The 17,580-nt window shown below is 41.1% G+C and overlaps 1 protein-coding gene across 6 annotated transcripts in view; it reads right to left on the bottom strand.

Moving 5' to 3' along the window:
* Positions 1-17,580, bottom strand: part of LOC139447150 (serine/threonine-protein kinase PAK 3-like) — a 45,191-nt gene that overhangs the window by 13,589 nt on the left and 14,022 nt on the right. For 2 of the 6 annotated variants that reach the window (XM_071228334.1, XM_071228333.1), the window contains 3 exons: positions 17,043-17,146; positions 6,139-6,215; positions 224-333 (listed from right to left, as the gene is read on the bottom strand). In XM_071228334.1, the coding sequence (XP_071084435.1) occupies positions 224-333; positions 6,139-6,215; positions 17,043-17,098 (243 nt within the window). In that variant the 5' untranslated portion in view covers positions 17,099-17,146. Of the gene's footprint in view, positions 1-223; positions 334-2,291; positions 2,499-6,138; positions 6,216-9,566; positions 9,674-17,042; positions 17,147-17,580 lie in introns of those variants that run through there. The other 4 variants (XM_071228337.1, XM_071228336.1, XM_071228335.1 and 1 more) reach the window with 3 other exon arrangements.

Here is a 17,580-nt window from a genome sequence, read left to right as displayed (position 1 = left end):
CTCTAGTGTGAGGATCGAAGCCCACCCCACCCCACCCCACCTCAATGTCCATGTGATAGTTCCCACACTTACCATAAACTCTCTAGTGTGAGGATCGAAGCTCACCCCACCCCACCTCAATGTCCATGTGATAGTTCCCACACTTACCATAAACTCTCCAGTGTGAGGATCGAAGCCCACCCCACCCCCACCTCAATGTGCATGTGATGGTTCCCACACTTACCGTAAACTCTCCAGTGTGAGGATCGAAGCCCACATGAACTGTGTGCTCAAAATTGGAAGGGGCTGATATGACTGGCTTTTCATTTTCTTTCTGCTTTGCAATTTTGTTCCCTGAAATGAAAAAAAATGTTATTAATTGTTGCACTACAAACAGATTAGCCTGTGAGTATATTTGCTCATAATGATATATAAAAACTGCATTCAGACTCAAGGCTGTCAACACAATACACAATACATACAGTATTATATATACAGTATTATACTAACGGGATCGGGTGGTCAGGCTCACTGACTTGGTTGATGCATGTCATCGATCCCAAATGCGTGGATCGATGTTCATGAAATGAATCACTGGATTGTCTGGTCCAGACTAGATTATTTACAGACCGCCGTCATATAGCTGGAATATTGCTGAGTGCGGCGTTAAACAACAAACCAAAACACTAATTTTGTCCCTGCAGCACATCATCTCCACACACAAGGACGTAATTAACTACGTAATTAAATATTTGTACAAGTATCACTTGTCCCCAACTTGTATTTTCATGATTCAAATAAAACTGTTTTCTATAAACACAGTCCAGGGGGCAACTGCCCACCCTGCCCCTCCCTGCCCTGGCTGGCTACGGCACTGACACGTTATGTCAAGTCAGCATTATTCAGCTATATCACACAACCGGTAATTTGCCAGGCGTGGCATGACAGCATAACAACAGTAGAATGAAACATTGAGTGGTCCTTCATTTCTTTTGAGTGGCATATTTCAGAGTACATTTGAGTGGCCTGTAACTACATAGTAGAGAATGGGTCACAGGCAGGGATGGGATTGGAGGTTTAAAGTGTATCACAATATTTGGAATGCACAAGGCCATATTGCATACGTATCACGAAATATTGCATAATTCTAAATTTCTAATTCAGGGGCAATCTGTTACATTAAGGTATGAACTGAAGTTCATAAATGGAACGAAACAAGATGATGGTACAGTGAGTGAGTGTGGTTTTACGCCGCTTTTAGCAATATTCCAGCAATATCATGGCAGGGGACACCAGAAATGGGCTTAACACATTGTACCCATGTCGGGAATCGAACCCGGGTCTTCGGCGTGACAAGCGAACGCTTTAACCACTAGGCTACCCGACCGCCCCAGATGATGTTACAACATCATGTTTACTCAGTCAACAAATACGCAGCCATCTTGGATGCTCGCTCCTGGGCAGTGAAGGCGTTCCACAAGTATATAACATTAAACACATGATAAAAATCTCAATTTGAAATCACTTGATATATCGAGCATGAAAAAGTGATATTGTGGTACGTATCGTGGAAAGAATGAACCTCAATTTACTGATATATTGGTAATACCCCACAACCTTAGTCACAGGCTTCATCATAATAGAATATAATTATAATGCTCCAGCTAATCAGGGATGAAAAGCCAAAGTATAGCTAAGACGCTAGGAGGCCAGTGCCAGTTTCTATCTGTGCTCGGGTGATATTTCATCCCTGCATGGTGCTACAAATGTACTGTGATACAATGACTAGAGACCAGCGCCTGACCAACTAATTGGACAGGGTTACATGATATAACCTGATTTCTCCCTTGTGTGTCACGGAGCTCTGACATTGTGTCACATGCACTTCCTTCTTGCTGTGTTGGTTTCCACACATCATAATCTAAAACATCATCATATCAAAACAACCCTGCATGAACTACTACCATACCAAATTAATACAGAATGGATCGCAACCATTTCCCAATAACTACTGGTACCGAAGTCTCTTGTAATCATAGGCATCAAATTCAGATCACCGAAACCACTTCACATTTTCCATTAAGTCGCCACTTCCCAATTACCCGGAAATACATATATACTTCAAATTTCTTCTAAAAATCAAAAAGATATTTTCATTGATGATATATTTTGCTGCCAAAATTTAATTTATGTACAGCATTATCAAAAACAACAACACAGCATCGTGAGAATTACATCTTCACCAAATATATTCGAACAGAAAAAATATTCAAATCGTACATACAGATGCTTGACTGAGTGTACAACCTTACCACTTCTTCGCTTCAGGGTTGCTGTGAAGTGCCTAACATTTCCTAACATAATGGTGGATTATCGGTGCTGGGTGGTCATGTGGACTGTCGGTGTCTGGTGGTCATGTGGACTATCGGTGTCTGGTGGTCATGGCGACTAGAGCTCCATGTGACTGTTGCAGCTCCATCCTGGACCTGTGTCTCACTAACAGTAGGCTCGGTTTACTCCCAGCCACATACCGTACTTATTCTAATAGACACCCTTGTGACAGTGAGTCGGGTTACTCCCACTTACATACCGTACTTACTCAAATATACACTCTTGTTGTGACAGTCTGTTGGTTATTCCCACTTACATACCGTACTTACTCTGACATATACCCTTGTGACAGTGAGTCAAGTTACTCCCACTTACATACCGTACTTACTCAAATATACACTCTTGTTGTGACAGTCTGTTGGTTTTTCCCACTTACATACCATACTTACTCCAACATAAACCATTGCTGTCACAATCAGTTGGTAACTCCCACTTACATACCGTATTTACTCTAATATACACCTGTGTTGGGACAGTTGTTAACTTCCACTTACATACCGTGTTTACTCTATTAAACACCTGTGTTGGGACAGTTGTTAACTCCCACTTACATACCGTATTTACTCTAATATACACCTGTGTTGGGACAGTTGTTAACTCCCACTTACATACCGTGTTTACTCAATTAAACACCTGTGTTGGGACAGTTGGTAACTCCCACTTACATACCGTATTTACTCTAATATACACCTGTGTTGGGACAGTTGGTAACTCCCACTTACATACCGTATTTACTCTAATATACACCTGTGTTGGGACAGTTGGTAACTCCCACTTACATACCGTATTTACTCTAATATACACCTGTGTTGGGACAGTTGTTAACTCCCACTTACATACCGTGTTTACTCTATTAAACACCTGTGTTGGGACAGTTGGTAACTCCCACTTACATAACGTATTTACTCTAATATACACCTGTGTTGAGACAGTTGTTAACTCCCACTTACATACCGTATTTACTCTAATATACACCTGTGTTGGGACAGTTGTTAACTCCCACTTACATACCGTGTTTACTCTGTTAAACACCTGTGTTGGGACAGTTGGTAACTCCCACTTACATAACGTATTTACTCTAATATACACCTGTGTTGGGACAGTTGGTAACTCCCACTTACATAACGTATTTACTCTAATATACACCTGTGTTGAGACAGTTGGTAACTCCCACTTACATAACGTATTTACTCTAATATACACCTGTGTTGAGACAGTTGGTTACTCCTACTTGCATATCATACTTTAATACAAACCCTAGCAGTGACAGTGAGTCATCGTATTGTTGTCAGCAGCATCTATATATACATCACCACATATCTAGCTAGCTCTTTGTCTTTGGGAGTTTTACATCCTGCAAAGAGTTGTACATTTGAGTCAGCACTAGGAAGGAAGTAGCAGCTTATTTAAGTGCCCTTGCTACTCCCACCACAGCTGGCTGGCTGTTAATTAACACACTCCAGACTGTGGCACTGCTCAATGGTGGGACTTACTTACTGATACTGCTAACCCTTTGGACACCATGACAACCAGGGACTTACTGATACTCCTACCCTGACGACACCATGACAACCAGGGACTTACTGATACTCCTACCCTGACGACACCATGACAACCAGGGACTTACTGATACCCCTACCCTGATGACACCATGACAGCCAGGGACTTACTGATACCCCTACCTTGATGACACCATGACAACCAGGGACTTACTGATACTCCTACCCTGACGACACCATGACAACCAGGGACTTACTGATACCCCTACCGTGATGACACCATGACAGCCAGGGACTTACTGATACCCCTAACTTGATGACACCATGACAACCAGGGACTTACTGATACTCCTACCCTGACGACACCATGACAACCAGGGACTTACTGATACCCCTACCCTGATGACACCATGACAGCCAGGGACTTACTGATACCCCTACCTTGATGACACCATGACAACCAGGGACTTACTGATACTCCTACCCTGACGACACCATGACAACCAGGGACTTACTGATACCCCTACCGTGATGACACCATGACAGCCAGGGACTTACTGATACCCCTAACTTGATGACACCATGACAACCAGGGACTTACTGATACTCCTACCCTGACGACACCATGACAACCAGGGACTTACTGATACTCCTACCCTGACGACACCATGACAACCAGGGACTTACTGATACTCCTACCCTGATGACACCATGGAAACCAGGGACTTACTTACTGATATTCTTACCCTGATGAAACCATGGCAACAAGGGACCAATACATCTACTTCAAGGTAGGTATACTTTCATTGTAGGTGTGTATGCTTGTGCATCATTGTCTTTTTGGAGAGACACTGTGCCATAAGTAGGACATAAGTATGCTCTCTAATCTAGTCAACATGGACGAGTATATTTCTAGTAGCATCAAAGCTCATTTGGCATGCTCAGGAGGAGTCATTGTATCAAAAACATTCTAACTTGAGTGTTCAGTCGGTTCAGATTTGGTTGGGATTACATCATTGAATAGTCATTACTTATAATCAGTTTGTTCCAAACAGATAATTATCTGTTACAAATATGTTGCATATATAACTGCTTCTGATCATGATAAAATATATTTTTGAAATCTATTTTACTGATCAGTGTAATTAGGAGTACCATGGACCGATAGATTTAATGAATGGTTAACATGGTTAAACTTCAAAATTTGAGATTGAATAATATTTTTATTATTATAAATATTTTAATCTCACAACCAATCAAATGCTTCTGTACATCTGGTATGTGTTGACTGTTTGATAGTCAATAGTAATAAGAAAGGGTCAGGGGCTTAACCTTAACCTCCAGCTGTGTAAGAAAGGGTCAGGGGTTTTACCTTTTCTCTAGCTGCGAAAGAAAGGGTCAGGGGTTTTACTTTTTCTCTGGCGGTGAAAGAAAGGGTCAGAGGTTTTACTTTTTCTCCAGCGGTGAAAGAGAGGGTCAGGGGTTTTACTTTTTCTCTAGCTGCGAAAGAAAGGGTCAGGGGTTTTACTTTTTCTCTGGCGGTGAAAGAAAGGGTCAGAGGTTTTACTTTTTCTCCAGCGGTGAAAGAGAGGGTCAGGGGTTTTACTTTTTCTCTAGCAGTGAAAGAAAGGGTCAGGGGTTTTACTTTTTCTCCAGCGGTGAAAGAAAGGGTCAGGGGTTTTACTTTTTCTCTGGCAGTGAAAGAAAGGGTCAGGGGTTTTACTTTTTCTCTAGCGGTGAAAGAAAGGGTCAGGGGTTTTACCTTTTCTCTAGCAGTGAAAGAAAGGGTCAGGGGTTTTACTTTTTCTCTGGCGGTGAAAGAAAGGGTCAGAGGTTTTACTTTTTCTCTGTCGGTGAAAGAAAGGGTCAGAGGTTTTACTTTTTCTCTGGCAGTGAAAGAAAGGGTCAGGGGTTTTACTTTTTCTCTGGCGGTGAAAGAAAGGGTCAGAGGTTTTACTTTTTCTCTGGCGGTGAAAGAAAGGGTCAGAGGTTTTACTTTTTCTCCAGCGGTGAAAGAAAGGGTCAGGGGTTTTACTTTTTCTCTAGCAGTGAAAGAAAGGGTCAGGGGTTTTACCTTTTCTCTAGCGGTGAAAGAAAGGGTCAGGAGTTTTACTTTTTCTCTAGCAGTGAAAGAAAGGGTCAGGGGTTTTACCTTTTCTCTAGCTGTGAAAGAAAGGGTCAGGGGTTTTACCTTTTCTCTAGCAGTGAAAGAAAGGGTCAGGGGTTTTACCTTTTCTCTAGCAGTGAAAGAAAGGGTCAGGGGTTTTACCTTTAGGTGTCTTCATCTTTCTTCTCTCTTCCGGCTCCTTAGGGAGCGGCTTGTACTCCTGCGGCATGGAGGACTCTCTGAAACAGAAGTGAGTGAGTGAGTGTGAGAGAGCGAGTGAGTGAGTGAGTGAGTGAGTGTGTGAGAGAGTGAGTGAGCATATTGCTTAACCTCACGGTCAGCAATACTCCTGGCTTATCACGGCGGTTTCTTAAAGACCGAAGCCTGGCCAGAGGGGGACATAATGAGAAATAAACACACCATTGGGGTGCACTGCCAACAATCAAGCATGCACAGTCTGACCACCTAATTCATTTTTTCACCTCTTATGACAAGCAAAAGTGCTGGGTACCAATTCTATTATGGGATCTCCTTAGGAAAAGTAGCTGTACAGCTTTATCACTTCCCATAAGTGTGTAATTTGTGAGAACTGTAATTAAACTTTGAGGCAGACAGAGCACTGAGAGAAACTGGTGTGCATCCACCCACATCACTGAGTACAGTGTACACACTAATACTCAGGTCACACACTTACGAGGGGTTGTAGAAAAGTTCTGAGCCTTTGAACTGTGTATTGTACACCCTCAACAGTTTGAGTGAGTGAGTGAGTGAGTGAGTGAGTTGGGTTTAACGCCGCTTTTAACATTATTCCAGTTATATCACGGCGTGTCAGCTTAATGTAGGAGGAAAGCCTGAAGTGATGCAGGTCTCAGACGTTTACCACTTCGGTGAAACCCACGAGCACGGTTATGGTGCTGACAAACCTAGAAACAAAATTGGGGCGAAGCGGGATTCGAACCCACAATCATAGGTTTCTGACAGGGCCAAGGGATGCAACTCTGCACAGCGAATCGTGGCGCCTTAGACGACTGGGCCACCCGTGCCTCCCTCAACAGTTTGAATGTATTGAGTTACTACATAGAGAATCTCACCTGATTGTCTTCCGAGATTAAATATTATCAACATTGGCTTGTAAAAGTTACAAATATCTGAGGCTTGCCAGGGGTACTTTCACTTTTATCAGTGAGTCGTGATATATTTGAACTTGGAAGATACAAGGCTGTGATTCCATTTAAATGATTCTTCCACCTGTTTTAGTTTGTAAACAAAAATGATAAGGGTATGTGTGTAAAAAGTACAGCTAACCATTTTCAGAGATTAGAGAAAATCTTCTGATTGTGACATCATGGTAACTGATGATGTCACAATGGTCTGCAAAGCACTGTGATGAAATTTCATTGTTGCAATATCTCCTAGGATATATCACTTGATATCACCCAAGTGATATCTACTGATGAAGCCTGGTTTTTGGGGCTGGGAAGGGTTACTTGGGTACTCGGGTGGGTCACTAATGTTAGCATTTCTTTCTGACTATGCACCCATTCTTTCTGACTTTTATATGTTTGACATTAAATAATCAGAAAGAATGGGTGCATAGTCAAAAAGAAATGCGAACATTATCGACTTGTAGTGTAACCAGAGAGTTTTAGATAACTTTTTTAATTAAACGATATATCACGTGACTAACCACAGGTCTGGGTAAAATGCCTGAAATGCATCATTGAAAAATGCGAATAGCCCTGCCATTGTCACCGACGAAGATTGTATGCATGGTATGGTTCCATGTGTTGTCACAAACAAGTCTGTGTAATCCTTTGAACGTAAATGAGCAGAGTATGACAATATACTCCAATATTTCAAGATAAAAATGTGTTACTTTAATGTGTGCAGGGACACACTCATTTACATATTTGATAACTTGGGTCTGTAGTCAGTTCCGGTGATCATCATGTTTTTGTGTCTATTCAGACCTCATTACAAACATATTGTGACCTTTCTGTTTTTGTGTATATTCAGACCTCATTACAAACATATTGTGACCTTTCTGTTTTTGTGTATATTCAGACCTCATTACAAACATAATGAGACCTTTCTGTTTTTGTATATATTCAGACCTCATTATAAACATATCGTGACCTTTCTGTTTTTGTATATATTCAGATCTCATTATAAACATATCATGGTTATTGTATATATTTAGACCTCATTACAAACATATTGTGACCTTTCTGTTTTTGTATATATTCAGACCTCATTACAAACATATTGTGACCTCTCTGTTTTTGTATATATATTCAGACCTCATTACAAACATATTGTGAAATTTCTTTTTTGTGTATATTCAGACCTCATTACAAACATATTGAGACCTTCCTGTTTTTGTATATTTAGACCTCATTACAAACATATTAAGACCTTCCTGCTTTTGTGTCTATTCAGACCTCAATACAAACATATTGTGACCGTTCTGTTTTTTGTGTATATTCAGACCTCATTACAAACATATTGTGACCTTTCTGTTTTTGTGTATATTCAGACCTCATTACAAACATATTGTGACCTTTCTGTTTTTGTGTATATTCAGACCTCATTACAAACATATTGTGACCTTTCTGTTTTTGTGTATATTCAGACCTCATTACAAACATATTGTGACCTTTCTGTTTTTGTGTATATTCAGACCTCATTACAAACATAATGAGACCTTTCTGTTTTTGTGTATATTCAGATCTCATTACAAACATATTGAGACCTTGTTTTTTAAATTACACAAAATGTGTTAAAACTACAAAAATTAGGAGGGGGGAGGGATAGCTAGATTTAAACTAAATTATTCTGAACACTGTCCATAATTATAAAGATTCAGAGGCTGTGAATATATGCTCACTTTAATGTTGTGTTCAATTTCTTCAAGATCATAGCATTTATATAGCGATGTACATGCATGCTAGCTTTATAGATCTAGCCCACTGAGACACACCATACAGATGCTTTACATAGATACCTCCACTCAGACACATTCTACTGACTCCGAGCTCCCACCTCTTTCTTTTATCATGTTAATACCAGGCAGGGTAACAGCAAGTGCCATCTTTTATGTCTTTAACAAGGACAGGGGATCTCACCACTGTCCTTCCGCTCTATTCCAGGCCCTCTATCCACTACACCAGATTAAGTGAGTTGTGTTTAACGCCGCTTTTAACAGTATTCCAGTTATATCACAGCGTGCCAGCTTAATGCGGGAGGAAAGCCCGAAGTGATGCAGGTCTCAGACGTTAACCACTTCGGTGAAACCCACGAGCACGGGTATGGTGCTGACAAACCAAGAAACATAATCCGGGCGAACCGGGATTCGAACCCACAATCATAGGTTTCTGGCGTGCCCAAGGGACGCAACTCTGCACAGCGAATCGCGGCGCCTTAGACGACTGGGCCACCCGTGCCCCCCCACTACACCAGAGGCTCTCCACCTCAAATCACAATCTGGTCTTTGCAGGGCACTGTGATCTCGTCGACATATTGCGAAGTGCATAAGAGTATTTACAAATATTGAACTTCAGGCCACTGTGAGAATAAGTTCCAAAACATACCTCTTTTTGAAAGCCCGAAAAAGCATAATTAGCACTGGTGAAAATGAAGTATCCCTTGAGTTGAACACCTAAATGAAGTCTCCCTGGTATTGAACACCTCCATACAGCCCTTCACTATGCTATGTAACCACCATATGCTAGCACCCTGTTTTATGTTTAACCATATGCTCCTTATGTGGGCAGACAATGAGGACAATTAGAGAAAATAACTCATCATTAACATAATTCCACATTCCTGATGGACTACACACTAATTGTGACTGCCAAACCAACCGCAGTAGACACTTTGCTTCTTTACTCCTCTTTGATCACATCCATTCACATAAAAACCTGTCACGCCGCGCTTTTTTACAACATGAGATTTCCCAGCAGCCCCACTTCCAACATGCACAGTATCCATTATCATCATGATCATATCGACATTTTTTTTTTATTCAGTAGTTCTGGGATTTAACTGGCATTCCAAACTAGGTGTCCTTGGCAAACAAAATTGAAAACCAAACTGTAATTTCAATCAAATTTGGGATTTAATCAAAGTCACAAATTTGATTGAAATTTGGAGGTATTATATATTTTATTCAATGCAAAAATGTAAAAGTAAACATTACAGCCTCTTCTTGTTTATGAGTGAGTGAGTATGGTTTTTTATGCCGCTTTTAGCAATATTCCAGCAATATCACAGCAGGGGGACACCAGAAATGGGCTTGACACATTGTACCTATGTCGGGAATCGAACCCAGGTCTTCAGCGTGACGAGCTATCGCTTTAACCACTTGGCTACCCGACCGCCCCCTTATTGTTAATGAAATGTAAGTCAACTGATGGCAAAGCCATAACATTAGTTATTACTTGTACAGCATAACTTGCCAAATACTTTTATTCCAGTTTGGGAATATTTGCAGACAATGGCCTCAGAATAAGTAAAATTACTGAAACCCCATAATAATTAATGTTCCCTTTATGACTCAGTAGCAGGGCGGGGATGAGTCAATATTTACTACCGGGGTACCCACCCCCCTATTACCCTACCCTACCCTAGAACCCACTGTAGGTCTCAGGAGATGTCTGAAAATGTCCGACTGGTAACATTTTTAGCACAGCCCTGGGAAAACGAATTTTGATACATGTATTAAACAATCTGGTCATTCATACACTGAAGTTGAATTAAGTTATACCTTTATTCAACCAAATGAAAAATCAGAAGGAATGGGTGCATTGTCAGAAAGAAATGTGAACATTAGTGACTTATAGTGTAACCATAGAGTTCCAGATAATTTTTGTCATTAACTATATATCACCTGACTAACCACGGGTCAGGGTAGTCCTGTGGGTACCCAACTCAGTACCCTTCCAACCTGGGTACCCGAGTTACCCGTCCCAGCCATACCCAGAAGGCAGAAACCAATGCACCAAACATGCCAGCATAATTAACATGACTAAGGAAAGACAACTCTTACATCAAAATCCAGATCTGATATTAAAACAGGACAAAAACCAAAAGATACCGACCGCCCTTAAAATGATTCACATAGCTTACCGTATTCGATATAATAAGCGCCCAGGGCTCTCTCAAAATTACAAATATGGGGGCTCTTATTAGAATAATTTTTTGGGGAAAAAAACAGAGTTGAAAGATATATGTGGTTGTTTATGCTGACAGGTATATTTTTCCAGAATTTAATTGCCCATATTTAGGGTGCATAAAACACACGAGTGCATATTATACGGGAATAAATAAGTCTTGTGTACATTGATCAATGGGAAGGGGTGCTAATTGGGATTGTTCACTAGCCAATATACTAGCAAATATCACCGTGGGCACTTATTAGAGCGGGGCGCTTATTATGTCAAATACGGTCATATCAATGACCTGATTGATGACAACAAACAAAAATTAATTGCCTGATTATAACACATCCTAACAAATCTTACTGGCAAGTATTGAATACTAGATTCAAGCAATTCTCCCTCCATGACCTGTGTTAATGTGGTGGTTCATAGGGGCCTTTCACCTACACAAAGTAGAGACACTCTTGATCATGAATTTATACCATAATTATCCTGATACTGATCCCTTCACCAGACCCATGAAGATCCAGGGTAGAATAGGTCTTCAGCAAGCCATGCTTGCCGTAAAAGGCGACTATGCTTGTTGTAAAAGGCGACTAACGGGTTCGGGTGGTCAGGTTCGCTGACTTGGTTAGTGCATGTCATTGTATCCCTGTTGTTGGATTGATGCTCATGATATCAATCACTGGATTGTCTGGTCCAGACTCGATTATTTACAGCCCGCCGTCATATAGCTGTAGAATTGCTGTGTGTGGCGTTAAACAACAAACAAACCAAAACACTTCACCAGGTTCAAGATAACTGAGTCAGGGAGCATTATTCACATCATTCACATTGGATATTGGGTTTTCTTTGGGTATTCCACTTAAGTTTACTACCTTGGAGCCAGTTTGTTGGGTTTTGTAAACCAATGAGTAGATTTTTTAAAATAATCCTACTTTGCTGTTCCAGTAAAATCAACATGTAAAAACAGAGCTCCAGATAAGCTTTTGGTGTTGTGGGTATTTTACCCATGCATTCTAAAATCATTGGGTATCAGTAATTCTATCTGGGTATTCAAATTTCTATTACCCACTAGTTTTTACACATGTGGGTATTTAAGTTAAATATTTAAAAACACTATTCATCTAGTCCCTGCAAACTGGTGTCGTGTGGGTTCGAGAGCTTAATAGGACTAAAAAATACCACGATACTTCCACAAGAAAGTGTGATGGCAAATGATCATGATGGAGTTTGGCAAGGTTGATGGAATGCCCGTTTATAATTTCAAAATAAGTTGCTGATTTGCTAATCGAATACGCAGGGTTACTTCACAATATTTTGATGATACGCACAAGTTTTATTTTTGTAGCGTATCTGTAATGTTCATTGCATATTTGATCTATTGGATTTTATTTTACTGCATATTTCTGTATTTCTGATGCGTATTTTACGCAGATACGCAGCTTATCTGGAGCTCTGAAAAAGTATATGTTGGTGTGCTACTGCAATGACAGTCCTGCACCATGACTGTGGAATATATTTATTTAATGAAAACAAAACAAAACCAATCTAGATGAATATACAAAAGCATGTCTAGCCAGCTCATGTTAGCTCTATTAGCATCAGGATAATTATTTGTTATAAATTTAGAAGAGAGAAGTGTATTGTGCAATATAAGATTTCATAGACAATATGTTGGCCTGCCGCAATGAGTCATGTCGCAGTTTCTCATAACAGTGATACATTATCCACTACAGTTCACATATATACGCGATGCCTGCGTCAGTCAGCTAGGAAACATCTGTAGTGACACGTGTACACAAGTTAAAAAAGTTACATTGGGTAATTACTCTGTGTTGTGCTACTACTGGGTTATCAAATTTATTCATAATAAAACGTAATATTGACTGATAAACTTATCAATTATGTCCCTACATACTTGTTATGGCCTCCCAACGCAAATGCTTTAGGTCAATTTCTATGGATGTCAAAATTAACAATATTTATTTAATTTATTTTTACACATATTCATTGACAAATGTTAATGCACTGGTTGAAAAATTATGTACAATTTTGTAAGAATACGCACAATACGATTGAACATGTATAGACAAAAAGAAAACCCATTTCTCAGGTATTTGAAATTGACATTAATATTTACACTGCCATGATGTAATGAAAGACAAAATAGATACGTAGACGTACTCTTAATCATAACTAGATTGGCCTTAGCAGACAGGTTTTTTTCAAAATAGATCCGTCTCTTCATCGCAACTAGATCGGCCTTACCGGACATGTTTTTTCCTCATCAACACTTTAGCCTGCATCAGGTAGATCAGTCGCTAACTCACTGGCCCAGATGTCGTACGTCTAACAAGTCCTAAACATACTGCTGATATCACAGGGCGGTAACTGGTCTGGTCGAGCTGAACAAGGGCTTCCCATGACAATACACCTCAAATCTATATCTTGTCATGGTTCAAAGCTGTAAGTATCATTACAGGGAAGAGGTATATTTAGAAGATCTGATTGATGTGGGATAATTAGTTTTATAAACATATAATTCAGGCGTACTTACTTTGATCCGACACGCCCTCGTTATGTGTGACTAATAGTGACATAACGCAGAGTGAGTGAGTAACTTTGGCTTAATGCTCCTTTGAACAATGTTTCTGTAATATCACACACTGATTTATCTGGAACTCCAAACAAAGCACCTTGGACAGGCACGTTGGGAAAAAAATTGTTTTGTTCAAATCTGGCATTTTTGAAACTGTTTTGTTTTTTATATTCAGAAGTAGTTTGCATTGTATGCAAAACACAATGTAAGCTAAAGCACTTAGGTCTCCCCCTTTTAATTGGTACTGTTATCAGTGAAATACAAGTCACCTCTACAATGCTGTAAAATTTGTTATGACATTATTATCATGAAGTTTGAATTTTTTTAGTCTAATTTGGGAATTATTCCCATTATTTGAGTCCGACTTGGAGCCAGAAATAGGCCTCTGAGCAGGTCAACTGACATCCCTGATAAAGTTGTGCCAAGCAAGCCAATCCAAACTGATGTCCATCCCTGATCATGTTGTGCCAAGCAAGCCAATCCAAACTGATGTCCATCCCTGATCATGTTGTGCCAAGCAAGCCAATCCAAACTGATGTCCATCCCTGATCATGTTGTGCCAAGCAAGCCAATCCAAACTGATGTCCATCCCTGATCATGTTGTGCCAGGCACGCCAATCCAAACTGATGTCCATCCCTGATCATGTTGTGCCAGGCAAGCCAATCCAAACTGATGTCCATCCCTGATCATGTTGTGCCAGGCAAGCCAATCCAAACTGATGTCCATCCCTGATCATGTTGTGCCAGGCAAGCCAATCCAAACTGATGTCCATCCCTGATCATGTTGTGCCAGGCAAGCCAATCCAAACTGATGTCCATTCCTGATCATGTTGTGCCAGGCAAGCCAATCCAAACTGATGTCCATCCCTGATCATGTTGTGGCAGGCACGCCAATCCAAACTGATGTCCATCCCTGATCATGTTGTGCCAGGCAAGCCAATCCAAACTGATGTCCATCCCTGATCATGTTGTGCCAAGCAAGACAATCCAAACTGATGTCCATCCCTGATCATGTTGTGCCAGGCAAGCCAATCCAAACTGATGTCCCTCCCTGATCATGTTGTGCCAGGCAAGCCAATCCAAACTGATGTCCATCCCTGATCATGTTGTGCCAAGCAAGCCAATCCAAACTGATGTCCATCCCTGATCATGTTGTGCCAGGCAAGCCAATCCAAACTGATGTCCATCCCTGATCATGTTGTGCCAGGCAAGCCAATCCAAACTGATGTCCATCCCTGATCATGTTGTGCCAGGCAAGCCAATCCAAACTGATGTCCATTCCTGATCATGTTGTGCCAGGCAAGCCAATCCAAACTGATGTCCATCCCTGATCATGTTGTGCCAGGCACGCCAATCCAAACTGATGTCCATCCCTGATCATGTTGTGCCAGGCAAGCCAATCCAAACTGATGTCCATCCCTGATCATGTTGTGCCAAGCAAGACAATCCAAACTGATGTCCATCCCTGATCATGTTGTGCCAGGCAAGCCAATCCAAACTGATGTCCCTCCCTGATCATGTTGTGCCAGGCAAGCCAATCCAAACTGATGTCCATCCCTGATCATGTTGTGCCAGGCAAGCCAATCCAAACTGATGTCCATCCCTGATCATGTTGTGCCAGGCAAGCCAATCCAAACTGATGTCCACTTTGGTAATTTGTGGCATCTGACCACTAGGTCGACTGCAACTCAAACATGTTTTGGTGGGTCTCATGTCCACCCTTTGGATGGTGTTTCTTACCATCAACATTACCCAGGGCCAACATACAGGACTACTCCCCAGGGCCAGTGTATATGCTGCTAGTATGTCATGAAATGTTTACCACAGCTTTGGTTCTGTCAGTGTCAACTTAGGAGGCAGTCTGTGCCAACAGCTCTGGAATTCACAGGTCATTTGAATCATATTCTCATCACTCAGCATTATTTCCCCAAAGATTTAAGTGAAAGTACAAGTCTTTCATAAGCTATGCTTCGTACACCAAAAGAAATGCGCTGGCGCTGGTCTAGAGGCCAATGTGTCAAGGAACTAGGGGTGACAAGTGGGGCTAATTTCACAACTGCAACTGTATTGCAATAGTAGCACACACTACTGCGATTGTATTGCAATAGTAGCACACACTATTGCAATCTAAGCAAACACTATTACAATCGTAGCAACCAAGACAGTTTTAATTTGTACAATCTGTCCCTATCCTTGTCATTGAAATTGATAATACCCAATTCATCAATGTACAAAACGTGTCATATGTTCATTTGTTTATCATTTATTTGTCCTTTTTAATTTTTGGTTTAATATAACAGCTGATGTAACAGATATGTCACAATGTGTTGTTGTCAAAATAACATCTGTTATAAGTATGACCTTCAGGTATCAGGCATGATATTAACCATGCCGTTATGATTATTAACCATGCCATCACTACTAAAATGCAATGAATTTCGAACCCTGTTATTGCAATAGTATTGTGATTTCAACTGTTGACCTTTTTCCTCCCCATTCTTGCCTTTTAAGACGACTATGCTTTTCGTAAGAGGCTACTAACGGGTTCAGGTGGTCAGGCTCACTGATTTGGTTGATGCATGTCATCGTATCCCAATTGCGTGGATCGTTGCTCATGATGTCAATGACTGGATTGTCTGGTCAAGACTCGATTATTTACAGACCGCCGTTATAAAGCTGGAATATTGCTGAATGTAGCGTTAAACAACAAACAACCAACCTTGAATGATGTCAGTGCAATATCTCCCCAGTACTTGTCAATTCTAGAAACGAGCAGTGCGGCTTGGTTAAAAAAAATATTTATGGTACTCGTCAGTTCTGATAAGCATGATAAGGGACAGTACAGTACTCATATGGTTGAAAAATTATCTGGAGTCAAATACGTCTGTCATGAGGAGATGAAGTGAGTGAGTGAGTATGCTTTTACGCCTCTTTTAGGAAAATTCCAGCAATATCACAGCGGGGGACACCAGAAATGGGCTTCACACATTGTACTCATGTCGGGAATCGAACCCGGGTCTTCAGCGTGACGAGCGAACCCATTAACCACTAGGCTACCCGACCACCCCTGAGATGAAGCCCAGTCTGAGCCAAAAATGTTCATGCCCCCTAACAAAAGCCTTTTCTTATCGATGCTGTAGGGTTCAGTGCGATCATATTATCTGTTCTAGTTGGACAGGACAACATTTTTGAAAGACTCAGGTTTTGGAATTGTCGGGAATTTGCAAAAAGATATTCCGCTGACCACTCAGTGGCCATGATGTCCTGGAGTCTCTCCCCAGGGCAGTGACGAAAGGGTGACTTACCTGGCACTCTCTAGTCTGACGGGCGGGGCTGGGGGCTTGTCTACATCCTCCGACATTGTAGTGTCAGCAAGTACTGGTGTGCCCTCTCTCCACTACGGGTTACACTGTAGAGACAAAATAAACGCTGCCACTTGGTGTCGTGCCCTTTCTACGGTCTACTCATGCTCTACTAGAAGTTACCATGGTTACACTGTAGAGACAAAATAAACGCTGCCACTTGGTGTCGTGCCCTTTCTAGTCTACTCATGCTCTACTAGAAGTTACCATGGTTACACTGTAGAGACAAAATAAACGTTGCCACTTGGTGTTGTGCCCTTTCTACGGTCTACTCATGCTCTACTAGAAGTTACCATGGTTACACTGTAGAGACAAAACAAACGTTGCCACTTGGTGTTATGCCCTTTCTACGGTCTACTCATGCTCTACTAGAAGTTACAATGGTTACACTGTAGAGACAAAATAAACGTTGCCACTTGGTGTTGTGCCCTTTCTACGGTCTACTCATGCTCTACGAGAGGTAACCATGGTTACACTGTAG

The sequence above is a fragment of the Haliotis cracherodii genome, unplaced genomic scaffold (assembly GCF_022045235.1).
Source record: "Haliotis cracherodii isolate W230 unplaced genomic scaffold, xgHalCrac1.p SCAF_7, whole genome shotgun sequence".
In the NCBI taxonomy this organism is placed as follows: Eukaryota; Metazoa; Mollusca; class Gastropoda; order Lepetellida; family Haliotidae; genus Haliotis; species Haliotis cracherodii.
Note: the sequence above shows the minus strand (reverse complement) of the source record. Positions and strands in the feature narration are given on the sequence as shown.